Below are 14,641 nucleotides of genomic sequence, written 5' to 3'. Positions count from 1 at the left end.
GACAGCGGGACAGCTATGAATCTCGCCCACTGCGAATCTGGAATACCTACCGAAATCAGCGTCAGAGAACTCCCCTTGACCGGGACAGCCGACTCTACAACATCGCCTACTCCCTTCTTCGTTCTCCCTGACTAGAAATTGGTGCTCTCCTGCAGATCCATCACAAACACAATGGTAACCGTCTCCTGTCTTCCTGTTCTCCCACACCTGGCCTTACTAATGCCATATGCTTTGCGCCAGGTTGTCCTCGCTGCCTCCATCTGCACCCGAGGCGGGAAAGCTGTCCTCTCGAGGCAGTTCCGTGAGATGCCCAGATCACGCATCGAGGCCCTCCTCGCATCCTTCCCCAAGCTTGCCGACTCGGGCACTCAGCACACCACCGTCGAACAGGACAACGTTCGCTTTGTCTACCAGCCGCTCGACGAACTCTACATGGTCCTCATTACCAACCGCCAGTCCAACATCCTACAGGACATCGATTCGCTCCACCTATTCGCGCAAGTCGTTACCAGCACCTGCAGGAGCTTGGACGAAAGGGAGATCCTGAAGAATGCCTACGAATTACTGAGCGCCTTTGACGAATTGGTCTCCCTAGGCTACAGGGAAAATCTCACCATCAGTCAAATCAAGACCTTCCTGGAGATGGAAAGCCACGAGGAGCGGATCCAGGAGATCATCGCACGGGTACGGTTTCGTTACTCGAGTTCTAGATTCCCTTTACTGACGTCCGGCTAGAATAAAGAACTAGAAGCGACCGAAGAGCGCAAGCGCAAGGCGAAGCAGCTGGAGTTGCAACGAAAGGAATCTGCAAGGAGCGGACGTCCCGGTGTGCCACGAACACCAGTGTATCCAACCTACACCCCGCCTACTCGGCCCACGCCTGCAGACACGTACGATTCCTACGAAGCGGAGAAGAATAAGTCGGCGCATAAGTACGCAAGCTCACCACCATACCCTATATCAGTTTCGGACTAACGAGGGCATAGGACGACTATAATGAAAGGCAAGGGAATGCAGCTGGGCAAGAAATCAAAGACCACAGATATGTTCGAGCGCGTTCGAGGTGATATGGGTGCGGAAGTAGACGATTCGCCTCTCGTGCAGCCCACTCCTGCGCCAGCAGCAGAACCCTCCGCTCCGCGCGTGTCGTCTACCTTGGATCGCGATGCTATCCATGTCACCATCAACGAGTCTATCAGCGCGAAATTATCGAGAGAGGGATCGGTCAATTCTTTGGCCATCACCGGCGACTTGACTCTGAGGATATCCGACCCAAGCTTAACCAAGATCAAGCTCAACCTAGCCGCGAACGCATCACACGGCGCCCAATTCCGTACCCACCCTAATGTTGATCGTGGGCTCTTTGCAAGTTCCAAGGTCATCCAGATGAGCAATGTAGCACGGGGCTTCCCCGTGAATAACGCCGTCGGCGTACTGAGATGGCGAGCTACACCGAAGACGGACGACACGAGTGCTCTGCCTATTAGCTTCACGGTGTGGGTGAACAAGGGCTCGACCGGCAACTTTACGATAACAGTCGAGTACGAACTCACTGGAGGCGATGGCCTCAAGGATGTTTCTGTAGTCATTCCGTACGCTACAAGCGAGCCGACCGTGTCCAGTTTCGATGCCATCTACGAAGTGTCCGGAGACAGCCTCGAGTGGACGATTGGGACCATCGACGAAGATAACGCCAGTGGCTCTTTCGAGTTCGATGCGGAGGCCGATGACGAAAACGAATTCTTCCCCATGCAAGTGCGATTCTCGAAGACGACGCCGTTCGTTGACGTCGAAGTAAGTTCCGCGCCTACATGCCCAGAGCAGTCCCCTCGGCTAACATCCCACCGCAGGTCGCATCGGTTCTCCTGGTAGAAGAAAACGAAGAGGTAACGTTCTCTAAGGATATCAAGTCGGTGGCGGATTCGTACTTGGTCGAGTAGTAAAACTTAGGGGTTCTGGGCTAATGAACAATGTTACATGGTTTAACGACTACCGGCTTATAGAGTGCCGTAGGGGAAGTGAGGGTCTAAATAGAGCATGACAACGGAGTGTGAATAGTGTCGTGTCGTAAGCCACACCTGCATTTCCAAGTCACTTCGGGGTTGCTGAAAAAGGGGTCCCTGTGGATTTTAGACAATATGGGGGGTTCGTCCCCTATATTAGGTACCTAAGGCCGATAGGTAGGTACCTGCAGGTACCTACCGTTCCACTTGATTTGTTGATCTACCTAGATGCCTGTCTGTATCTCCCTAGCATGATTACTGCACACCCAAGATATGTAGGCATAAGCGAAGATAGGTATGTACCTATGTAAAATGGATAAGGCCTCGCTATAAGACACAGTCCGTTTGTAGGTATCGTCACTGTGCTGCCCAGCACCCAGTCCAACCCATTTTCCTGGCGTCCTAAGTCGTCAATGTCCCTGCCTCAACGCGACTGGGCGCACTGTGTCCGTCCATCGCCTCTCCGACATCACCAAGAGACGCAAGAACGTCACGCCAATCACAACAACTACACACCGGTACAACGTCCTCGTACGCGCAGCAATAATCTGCGTTTAAAGTAGCTGCACGATGGTCAACACCCTCCCGGATACCTCTGTGATTCCTGTCCTCGGGGGCGACCATGTCGGAGCCCATTGAGCTGGAGCTCCTTAGCGAATCGCGGCTCGACCCCCCGCCGCACGACGGTCTCCTAACTTACAACCCCAGCATAGAGCTCTTTGCTGGTGCCGCCGGGCCCGCGTCGCTGCAGATATGGAGATCCAACGGCCAGGTCGTGACGAAAATCAGCCAGCGCGGTGAACGGGATACCGTTGATGCTCTCCGTTGGAAAGCCGACGGTACGTCCTCCTTCTCCCCGGGGTTCTGGGCACGAGTGATGGAAACCCGCGGGCTGATTCACGATACCTAGGGCAGTTCCTGGCTGTGGCGTGGAGCGATGGCATAGTTCGGTTGATGGGCCTGGAAACCAACAAGGCTGTCCATCAGATACCAGTATGTGCGCCGGGCAAGTCCAAGATCACTTGCATCGGCTGGGCACGCAACAATGCAGGGAAGCGTCCCAACCCGCCCACCACATCGTCTACTACGTTCTGGGAGGACGCTTTAGCTCGAGAGCTTTTCCCCGGCGGCAGGAAAACGACGATAGACCTCCCTCGCGAGCTGACTTTTCTCGAAGTCGAGACTGCTCTGCCTAAACTTGGCCCTCTACCTGCTTCAGGGGGATCAGGGTAAGCCGCGTTCCTAAGCTGAGACCTGTAGTATGTGCTCGTTGACAACCGCTCCAGCGACGATATGTTCGTGTTCACCACGAGGGCCTCGTTGGAGTTTCTATTCCAGCCTTTCTCCCCTCAAGATAGTGACAAGGTTGATGTTATGCTCATCGGTACAGACGACGGGCAAGTTCATGTCAGCATCTACGATTCGTTTGTCATTGGGTCGTTCAAATGTGCCCTGCCGCTGTCTTTTGGGAAGGATACTGTCGCCATACAGCTACTCCACCATACCTCGCATCCCGACTTATCCACGCACGTGCTGGCCTTTAAGCCTTCGGGGCAGGACAAAAGCACTTCGCTGTACCTTGTTCCTATGGATCTGACATTCGTATACTCGTCGCCGGTGAATTTGTCCCTGCTGGCCTCCAAAACCACAACCCTACAGAAGCTACTGAGATACGTCAAGCAGGTGCAGATGCACATGATGCACGAGTGGCAGTCAACTCGTGAACTTCCAACTAGATTTCTCAATAGTATCAACGAGACGTTGCGGGAGTCGAATAAATATGGCGAAATGACTATCGGGCAAGCGATGTACCACTCGGTCGTGACAGGCCACACATTTCCGGAAGTCCAGGAGTGGTTGGTCGATCAGTTAGCAGAGCGGGTACGCGTAGCTTCGTTCCCATCGTGACGTCCAGCTTAGATAGGAAGAGCTAACACATCGCCGCATCAGGGCCACAGGCGGTGGGATAAAGCGGTCGTGTCGGGGCTCCAGGCGCTCCGGAGCCTTGTCCACGAGAACTTCTTGCCGGCCCTTGAGCGCATCGGCATCATCCTTAGTCGTCTCCTCGGTATCGCGCGCTTCCACGAGTCAAAAGCCGAGATCGGATTTTCCAGCGCGCAGATTACCAGAATAATGGGCATCGTGTCCTGTCTGATGTTGGTAGGGAACAAGATCCTCCTCTTCGTTATGGAGGAACTGGAGTTGTTCCAGTGCTTCTCAACTTGGCTTCGACACGAGATTGATAGGTTGGCTTCATCGTCGTCATCGTCCGATGAGCTATCCGAAAAAGAGGCCACCATGGAGCATGGAAAGATTCTAGCCTATATACAACAGTATTTGGCCGCGAGCCCTCTACGATTTCACCTTGATGCTATAGCTGCCAACCATTCAGAGAAAGGCCGGCAGCAAGCCGAAAGTGGCAGCGCTCTCTTGGAATTACTCACCAAGCAGCTCAAGAAGCAGGAGTCCGGGCAACCGGACGAAAGCGTATTCTCGCAGATCGAATTCCTGTGCGGATACCTGAGGGACAAGGCCGAAGCAATCTTCAACGGCATCGCCGAGGCGGAAAAGCGAAGCGTGCGGTTTGGGCATCCCGCCGCCATCAGATTAGACGCTCGCATCTCCAAGTCCGATATAAAGATGTCTGCTACTCGCAACGGGGTAATATTAATCAAAATCGTCTTCCCTTTATATGCCTCTGCTGAGACGGTGCTGACCCTCCCCTGTTTGGGAGACGTACTAGGGATTGACGTACACGGCCGTCACAACAGAGTCGAGTGAGAATACCGGTAGGAATTTCAACTTACCTCATGGTGCTATTTGAACATGCACTGATAACGGCTAATAATAGTATACGTATTCCGTACGAGCATGGACGTGCTCAATGGGATCAGCGGCCCCGTCACGACCGACGCCACGAGTATAGTCCTGGGCGGTGGGAAAGTGGTTGATCTGAAATTCTTATATGACAGTTTACTCGTCTTGTGGCTTTCTCCCGGTGAGTAAAACGCGATCCGATTCTATCTCTATATTCTATACGTACCTACATATCTACTACTAACACCACCCGCCTCCTTTTCTCTCTCGGACAGACCGGCAGCAGTTGCGGCTCATCCGCGTGCCACACAAGTCCGAAGACCTAGGGTACCGCGCCTATTCCCGGGGGAATGAGCCGGTAGACGCGAGCGCGGAGAGGGTGACGCCAGTCCACGTCCTCAGCGACGAGCAGGTCGCCAGCGCCTTCGCGAACGCGGTGGTGCCGCCGGAGCCGGGCTTCACGCCGGCGCAGATGGAGGTCAGGGAGGCGAGCTCCGAGCGCGGCAAGCTGCCGGCCCGGATCTGCCTGCTCGGCGCCGACGCGCGTACGTATCGGGTCTTTGCGCTGCCAGAGGACGGCCCGTTTGGGGAGGCTGCCACGAGTTGAGACTGGGTCGGGAGCACGGGAAGGAAAGCAGGGGGCGGGTCAGGGGATAGAAAGGTGGGTTTGGGGGGGAGGATCAGCTACGAGATACCAACATGTAGACGCGTACGCATACATATTGTTGGGGTGGCTTCCCGATCGGCAGCGGAATGTGGGTACGATAGTATCATGATAGACCGGCTGACTTCGTACGTAACCACGCTCCTTCGAGGGGGGCATGAAAATAAGACGAAACTGTGGCTGGCTGGCAACGGTCAGGGGTGTGTGTATGTGTGTGTGTGCTACATCTCAACCGAACAACAGCCAGCCAGCCAGCCAGCCAGCCAGATAGACCTGCGCATGCCATACCGCAGCCGGCCACATTCCCCTGCCCTAGCCCGAGAGAGAGAGGGGGAGAGAGGCGGGATTTGATCGGTTCCCGCCCTTGTCTTACTCGCCGTCCCCCCTGGATCGCGTCGGGACGGAGCCAACCAAGGCAGGGGGCGCGCCGTTTTATACGTGCGCGCAAGGCAACCTCGCAGCGCTCGCGCGCTCCTGTTCCCGCCCTGCCGTACGGGTATATGCCAGGCATGTCCCCATACCCGGCCTCCTCCCCCCCTCGCGTCCTTGCTCTCTGCGCGCGGGCGCGGTAGGTGGAAGGACGGCGTGCGCGCGCCCACCGCAAATCTCCCTCTTCTTGCTGTGTTCTCTCCTCTGGGTGGCTTGTTCCTGTTCCGTGGCGGTGGCAGTGGCTATGAGGGTGTGGTCAACTCTTGAAGTTGTGACCTTGTTTCTCGAGTCTGTATCTACTTACGTATGTGCTGGTGTGCCCTGTTCCCTGCTTCTGTGGATTTGCGTATTGTTGTCCGCGGGTAGCCTAGGATATCTCACGTTGAAAAGGGCTTGGCTATCATCATCATCGGATACGGGATCTTCGCTTCTCTCCCTTTTATCCGGGGTGCACACGTATACTCAGCGATAGCAACAGCAAAGACATCAGTAAGAACAGTTATCTTCGCATACATCTATATTTATATACGTATGCGTATGAGCGCGAGTGTTAGAACACGTCGGCTTGTCTATCCTTAGATTGTACCTTTATAAAATATTGACACGCGTCTCCTTTTTCAACGGAAACTGGCGCCGATCGGCTTCTTCTACTTGTTCCTTTCTCCCTCTACCCTTTCATCGTCGTTGCTCGGCATCCACACGACACGAGCAGGAAAGGAGCAAAAACACAAATACATCGAAATTACGTCGCTCTGTCTGCCGCCTTTTTGTTTTGTGTCAGGATTTTCCTCTATCTTCGTTACTTCTTCCCCTTCCTCTTGCCACTTCCCTCCTTTTTCGGATCACGCATAGACGATGGAGAAAACGTTTCGAGAGTTCAAATAGAACGTCAAACAAGAAGAAAACCAGGCGTGAACATATGTAATATATGTATATACGTCGATCATTCGTCGATGGCGGCGCTTACTTAATGTTGGCCATCCTCTTGGACATGCTACGCAGACGGGTATCATTAGCTCAGGATCGAGGGGTAAAATGGGGGAAGCAATGGGGACTGAAGGAAAAGGGGGGTGAAAGGTAAACTAGGGTGAGAACTTACAAGTCGTAAAACGCAAACTGGCTCGGGTTGCTGCCAAACTCGTACACGAAGCGGGAGGCGAGGTAGCTGCCGAAGATGGCGCGGAGGTATGCGTCAGGGACGCGGGTAATGACGGTGTCAAGGCCGATCTTATCGATGAGCAGCTTAGGTAGGGCGTCGGCGAGGACGGAGCGGCGGATCTTCTCGTTATTCCAGAGGTCTGAGTGCTGGAGTTCCTCATCCAGCGTCGTGATGGCGAGCGACAGTGTGTCCGACAGCACGGACCGTGGCACGCCCGTCTGCGCGTTTTCGCGCCAGATGGCCTCAAACTCGAGCCGCGCGTTCTCCTGGATCGTAGCCTGCACCTGCTTGACGTACGCCTTGTAGAAATCGGGCACCTCTCCCCGAGAATCGTGGCACATGTTCTCGACGAACCCAGCGTCATCGAAGCTCAGCGATGCGAGCACCTCGAGCGACGACGATGTCACGCCGCCCTTATTCGCCGACGCGTCCTTGAACAGGATGCAGCCCGCCTCCTCGAGGCGCAGTTTCGCGTCCTGCGTGATGAACAGGTTCGCGCCCTCCACGATATATGGTATCGTCGTCTTGCCGTCCTTAATCAGCTTCGACACCGTCGACAGATCGATCGACTCCGGGCGCCCACCACATGGCACGAAGCAGTCCGTGAGTCCGGAGTCCCGGAGATGGTAGAAGTTGCGGAACGGCGTGCCGTTGCCGACCACCTCTCCGTTAGGCAACGTGACGTTGCTTTCGTCGCACAAGACCCTGTAGCCGTCTTTAGACAGCTTGGAGAGGTCGAATTGTGAGATCATGACGCGCTTCTTGGCTAGGCGTATGAGCTCCTCCTTGTCGATGCCTTGGGGGTCGACGAGTACTCCGGACCCATCGACGATGGCCGTGTACTTCTCGTTGCTCAAGATGATTTCGTTGCTGCCGAGATCGCCGTCTGGACCGCCCGTCTGCATCTTCTTGACGGTGGAGGGATCGAGGTTCAGCTTGCGGTAGATACCATTGACGTATTCCCGGACGGACAACGTCGTCATGCCGTACTCGTCGTGGGGGATACCGCCCAGACTCGGCGACTTTCCGGTGAAGAACGACTTCCACCAGGGTGCACCGCGGGCACGAGCGTGCTCGGTCGCCCAGTCGACGAGATCAGCGGTGTTCTCGTCCGGCCCCAAGAATAAGATTTCTTCCTTGCGGTAGAGGTCCACGATCGGGTTCTTGATGCCGGGGGTCTGGGCGGGAAGAAGAAGATCCAAGATACTGTCAATGTACTTCTCAAACGCCTCGCGCGGACGGTCCTGCTGTTTGGCGTCAAGCAGGATCACGCCCTTCGAACCGCCCTCCGGGATATCCTTATTCTTGCGCTGCTGGGTGCTTGCAAGGGCGTAGTTCTCGTCGAACAGATTCCTAGCATTGATACTGTAGGCCTCCTTGCTACGAGACTTGACGATCCGGATGCCGCCTCGAGCCACATCCTTGAAGCGCAAGTGAAATCCGCGCGCCTCTGCGCTTATTACGAGGAACATCCCGTATAGGCGCTTGGGGTATTCTACCTGCGGTAGGAACGACGGGTCTAGGCGGAAGCTGAGGGCAACCTTTGTGGGCGTGAAGTAATTCGTCTTGAGCACGGCGTTGTTGAAGATGCGGAAGGCGGTCATCACCATTTCCTCATGCTCGTTAGACACTTCCCGTGTGATCTCATCCTTAAGTTTAGCATCAGACAGAACTTCTACAGAGGGCGTCGGCGCGATGACACTCTTCTCGAAGCCCGGGCCGACACTCAGATGGATGCTAGCGAATGCGGCATACAGCAGTCGGACAAGCTTAGGGTACGAGGAGATGATCTCGAGAATGTAGTCTGGGGTGAACGTTTCGGTGCGGAGGCGTCTCTTCAGCTTGGAGAGGATCTCTACGTGGGCTTGGTTCTTCGGATCCAAGGATTGCATGATGGACACGTACTCCGTGCCGAGGCGGTTGAGGAAGTGCTGGACGAAGACCCAAACGCAGTGGCCGTATACCGTCTCCTGAAGACTCAACTCCCCAGACGCAAACAAGGAGTGAAGCTTGTTCTGAGGTATGCAGTACAGCAGGGAAATCTCTTTGGTGATCTGGTGAATCGATTGTTCGATCGGCATGAGCTTGGTGTCCAGATTCGTCGCCGGCTTCAGGTAGATGCTCATAACAGTGATGCCGTTGGAGAATTGCTCCACGTACTTCCTGGTGCTGGTAACTCCGTAGTAGTGATAGAGATCGCTCAGCGCACTGAAGATACCGCGCGCAGTGCGGGCGCGGAAAGCCATAACGAGACGTTTCTCTTCCGTCCCTTCGATATCGAAGACCTCAATAACAGGTCCCGTCCTAGAGACGGCGAGTTTGATGATATCACCGTAAATCTGCCTGGTGTTCTTAGTCGCCTTGGTTAGAAACATCCGATCGCTGATGACCTCGAGCCGGGTCTCGTCCGGCTCGGCGTTGGGGTCCACGAATAGGCACTGATAGACGAAGTAACACCGCAGCGAAGCCTTGGAGGCAGGGTCGTTGGATATAGTACCGGGAGAGCGGAAGGTCTCAACTCGAAAGCGCTTCTTAGGGTCGGAGTGGTCTAGATACTTGGCCTCTAACTGGTTCTCAAACCGCGGACCCTGAAGCGAACTCTTCCCGGGCACGCTTGTGTCGATGTAAATAGCATGATCGGTAGCCTCCATGTCCAAGCGAATCTCCTCTCGCTTGTCCACTCGGGAGTACGCCGCAACCTTGGCGGCATACATGGAGGTGATGTGGGTGGCGATAACGTCAGCAGTCTCCATCTGGAAGTAGACATCGTCGATGCCAAGCTCGTTATAGAACCACGAGACCTGCTCGTCGAGATGCGATTCGGGGATCCAATCCTGCTTGCGGATTATACCCTTGACTTTTGGGCGTCAGTAGGTTCGGTAGGTTCGGTACGAGTTTGTTAGACTTACCATGATTGATCTGCTCACCACGGCCCTTAAACTCAGGAGCGATGTATCCTACCGTAGCAGAACGCAGAACCTTGTGGCCATTGCTGCCGACGCTCCCCAGCGGCACAGAGACGTGTGTGGGCTGGGGTGAAGGGTGAAGAGGCGGCGGGACTATCCCGTTTGAAGCCATGCTCAGGGTGTTGAGAACCTCGAGTGGCTCTTCAGAGTCGATATAATCAAGAGAGCTACCCAGAGATAAGTTAGTCGTCTGGATGGTCAACGCCTTGATCGCCATGGTTGCGAAGAGAGGAGAGACCGATATGCGCAGGGTGCTGGGGATAAATAAGATGAGGAAAGATGAGTCTGTCCAGTGGAACTGTGTCCGAACATGTTGGAAGACGGAGAGAGTACACTTGCTTATATAGGGGTTAGAGGGGGATGATCGAGATCGATCGATCGATCGACCAGGAAATAAATCAACAGGATAGCGCGGAAAATGTCATTGCCATGCTAACGATACAGATAGCTCGCCTTGACAGACATTGGCCGGCGATGGTTCTGGTGACTGGTGAAATGGAATGGAGTACGATGGGGAAAAGAGGTGGAAAGGGTGTGTGTAGTACAGAATCGCAGCGGCGTTAGTCGGGACCGTGAGGAGCCGGAACCACGTAAATTGAGGGCGAAGGGGGGCCCATGCCGAACATGATAAGGGAAAAGAGATGGTGTATCTCGCAACGCAAGTTCGACGTAGTATCGAGTAGGGAAACAAGGATACTGCCGCTGCTCCACGTCGACACCGTACCGTCTTGAGAGGGGCCAGGAGTTTCCCTTCACCGTTCGACAGCCCGAGCAGCTCTGAGTTGTTCTCACTTCCCGTGCGGCCCCCCCTCTCTCCCCCGGTCCCTTGGGTCGAGAAACTTCATGACATGGACAAAACAGGCTGAACGATAAAGAGACGTACCTCACAAGAGCGAGAGCGTATGTCTCTCTCCGGGGTGCGATTTAATCTCACGGAACGCACAATGGTCGTACGGCCAAACCAATGACGGGCCGTCAAGTCTAACCGAAGGCAAGAAGCAACCTGCGAGATCTGCACGTGTGTCAGCCCGGTTGGATAGATCGAAGATCGGCGAGGGAGGGCTGTAAAGGAATGGTTTGGTATAAGGTGATAACAGTATACGGAGAGACAACCAGCAGCAGCACTAGGACTGTGTGGACGGCTAGCCGGTTGATTGGTTGCGGGCCGGCGCTGCGAGAAGGGCGGTGGCACCCTCCTCAAGGCGATGCAAGGCTGGTCGGCACGCTTCAAACCACGGGGCCGAGCCGGATACAGCGTAGCAGAGGGGGTCGAGGTCTACCTTTTCTTGGTCTTTTATTATTCTATATGTCGGTAGATAGACCAGGGGACCGGTCCTCTGCAGCTCAATAGCTTCGGTTTCGAGGACAAGTAGGGGTGCAGGATGTACGCGGTTGCGGTTACGGTTGTGGCAATGGAGACGGAGACGGATATGCGAGAATATAGTGAGTAGTAGCACGTAGGTAATCTACGACAGCCTACAGGCGAAGATGGCAAGGGAGAGAGGTGACAGGCGGATTATAGAGTAGATGACGGTAAGGGGTGGTTGGTGCGAGGATGGGAGGGTGTGGCGAGGAGTAAGGTAGCGCTCTAGGCGAGGCCGGAGACGGGATGGCAATAGAAGAGAGGCAGGAGGAGATCGAGGTAGAACGGCTTGGACGGACTGGGAGAGGAACGTAGCGATTCAGAGAACCGAGTCGTTGTTGTTGTTGACTTTGCCCATGGCCATTGTCAATTGGAGACGATCGTGAAAAAAGGGGACCCAACAGCTTCTTATATATAAGCAAGCATGGGCGAAAAAAAGAGGACCTGGGAGGGAAGAATCCGTGCAAACCCGTCCACAGCTAATACACATACGTGTAGAGGGAATGCCCGGGCACGATAGCAACTGGCAGTGCTTTCGCTGTGCTGGTTGCTGGTGCTGCGTTGGGGGTGGGATGTATCGTGTACATCGAATTGTAAGCGGGTTCGCTGTTTTGTCACCGACTCGAGTATACCAAGGGGCAATACCACGGAGGCAGATACCTCTCGGGGCCCTTACGTACCTAACCTTAAGTACCTCCCTACCTTAGGTACCTACCTGTCTCACCTTCTTCTAAGCCCGCTCTCGTACCTACCTATATTATGGCCCTCCCTTGGGTGTCCGTCTTGCACCATCAACCCCCAGCTAGCACCCGCACAGCAAGCAAATCCATCCCCTGTTGAGCCGGACGCGCTTCCACCCTCTCGCCAGTTTTACGGCTTCCTTCTCGTGTTGCACACCGGTACTTCGTGCTATGTATTCTGGCTGGGAGGTACCTTGAGGCGAAGCCGTACCAGAGGCGTGTAGGGACGGAATGGACGGTAAGTGGCCCGAAAGCAGAGTATTTTACGGTGGACCAGACGTCGAGGCAACGGCTTGCTTGCCGGCTGTCCTGGAGGGGGCGTGGAAGGAACAAAAGAAAACACATCGAAGACTGCTGCAATCCACTTTCCATCCGTCACGGTGAACGCAAGAGGCAAGAGAAGTCGGGTCTAGCCATGCAGCTAAACTGGAACGGGCCGTGGGCGGCGCTGCCATTGGCCCAGCAGGACGGTACCTGAAGATCCACGCATCCGCGGTACCGTGTCACCTGTATTGTATGGAGAGGTACTTGCGTACCTGCGGTGACGAGTCACCCCGCGCTCCCTCCACCGGAGGAATTCGACCTCGGAGAGACGGGTAGGGGAAGGACGTGAAGGAAGAGTCCGTGATGAGGCCTAATGACCAACTCGCCCAGGGCCGTCGACGCCTAGAACACGTTTCGAAGACAGCACCAGAGCATCACATGCCGCGTCGGGCCGGGGTTAGCGGTGGATCAGTATGGGTCTCCTCATTACCATTCCCATGTCGCCCAACTGCTCGAGGATTTTTATGAGTAACGATCAGGGTACATAATCCCGGGTGCCGACTGGCTTACACCCTCAAGACCAGCTGCCCATTGCTATTACCATCCTATACCACCATAATACGTATTATTTTTGGACGTCCCCGCCTCCCCCCGGCTATTCGAGGTAGACGAAAAACCCTGGCCTGGGGTACGCTCTTGGCGATTCTCAGGTCAACCGGGTCGCCGTCGCCGCCGCCGACGCCGCCACGCCCTCCACCACATCACGAACGCCGACCTATCTGCCCCCGTTCGGCATACCCATGTATAAGCAAGATTGCATACATAGCAGAAAAAACGAGGACCTTGGCCGCTTACACGCCCATGCGGATCCCACGGGAAACGTTCTTTTCTTTCCCTGGGACAGGGCTGGGGTCTGGTTTCGGTAGTTTGGAGCCGGTTTGGAGTTGCTGCTGCAGATTGCCAGCTTCCAATCTTGTCCGCGGACGGGCTTCTCAACATATGCCATATGCGTGTCATGCTGTCGTACTTTGTTGACTAGCTCCTGTCCGACCGCGAAGGGAAATCAAACCGATTGACCTGCTGGCGGGCGATTGAGATGTTCCCTCAACCATGGCCACGACCATGGGCTCGGTTATTTCGATAGGATCGTTTCACCGACGCCATGCACGGGAGTCTCAGGTCCAACGGAGCGAACAAGCTCGATACAGGTCACGGGTCGCGGGTGAGGATGAGGGTGTGTGATATCTTTACCGCCTCTTCCATGGGTGTCCTGCGAGACCGATGACGGCCGTTGCGCAACTGCTGAGGCTGATGAGTCAATTTCGAGGTGGAAACACCTCGAGCTACGGGTGCTGAGGGGTGAAGGGAGGGTCCCAAGACAGAATTGATCCGCGACAGCACCGACGAGAGCGAATTCAACGACAGAGAAGAGCATCGTCGTGAGGCTTCCAGAGGCGTGCACGGAACCTATCGGGGATCGTAATGGCAGGCCGTCTGTTGGAGGCGCCTGTCATGCAGAGAGCTCCAAATGTGCGCATGGGTTACGCGTACCTACAACGGAAGTAAGTACCGTTGTAACCTGGGATGGATCTGGGATAAGCGGATGCATACCGACCTGCCTACCTACCTCCTACCTACCTCCTGCCTTACCTCCTGTACGACAGGACGGTGTACTCATACAGTCAGAATGCATTGAGTACGGTGCATGGAACGGAAGGGGGGGGATCGTATGGGGGTTAGGGTTGCTTTCTGATGTACCTAGGTAGGTATGTACCTAAGGTACCATACGTCGGATTTTGTACGTAAATTCAAGTACCTAACAATACGCACCCTTAACCGGCTCCTACCATTTTTCCGTCTCAGTCCGCAACTCCCCCTACAGCATGGCCCGCGGTTGCCCCGGCCCAATATACCTCTCGGGTGACTTGGCTGGGCCCCACTTCGCCCCGCGATTTCAACAGGAACCGGAACGTAAAAGTATGCCAGGCTGGTTTTCCATTACCCCCATATTACATGATAGCAAGCCTTTTTCGAGCCCAATGAAGCAGCACGAGGTCGACCGATTTGACGCCAGGCGACTCGAGCCCTCGTGATAGCTCGGCGTCTGGTTCTTGGCCCGCCGGCGCGTACTGTCGGATTCAGGGATCGGGAGGACTTTGGACTTTCCATTACTAACTCGTTGCGAGGTCAGTGGCTCGATGACTTCTTTTCCTCTCTCCCCCTGAGTAGGCCTTCA

General features: G+C 55.1%; 2 protein-coding genes across 2 annotated transcripts; one reads left to right on the top strand and one right to left on the bottom strand.

Annotated features, from left to right (window-relative positions):
- Nucleotides 1-171: 171 nt before the first annotated feature.
- Nucleotides 172-5,427, top strand: GGS23DRAFT_607567 (anaphase-promoting complex, cyclosome, subunit 4-domain-containing protein; the record flags this gene model as incomplete). The annotated part of the gene is made up of 12 exons (XM_051520070.1): nt 172-174; nt 241-684; nt 736-932; nt 987-1,794; nt 1,851-1,939; nt 2,658-2,842; nt 2,914-3,232; nt 3,290-3,884; nt 3,954-4,580; nt 4,777-4,780; nt 4,855-5,001; nt 5,096-5,427. The coding sequence occupies 12 exons, from the start codon at nt 172-174 to the stop codon at nt 5,425-5,427; spliced, it is 3,750 nt and encodes a 1,249-aa protein (XP_051368055.1).
- Nucleotides 5,428-7,008: 1,581 nt separating this feature from the next.
- Nucleotides 7,009-10,150, bottom strand: GGS23DRAFT_607566 (NAD-specific glutamate dehydrogenase; the record flags this gene model as incomplete). Its single annotated transcript, XM_051520069.1, has 2 exons — nt 7,009-9,929; nt 9,982-10,150. The coding sequence occupies 2 exons, from the start codon at nt 10,148-10,150 to the stop codon at nt 7,009-7,011; spliced, it is 3,090 nt and encodes a 1,029-aa protein (XP_051368054.1).
- Nucleotides 10,151-14,641: the final 4,491 nt, after the last annotated feature.

The sequence above is a fragment of the Durotheca rogersii genome (assembly GCF_024521655.1).
Source record: "Durotheca rogersii strain YMJ 92031201 chromosome Unknown GGS23scaffold_33, whole genome shotgun sequence".
Lineage (NCBI taxonomy): Eukaryota > Fungi > Ascomycota > Sordariomycetes > Xylariales > Xylariaceae > Durotheca > Durotheca rogersii.
Note: the sequence above shows the minus strand (reverse complement) of the source record. Positions and strands in the feature narration are given on the sequence as shown.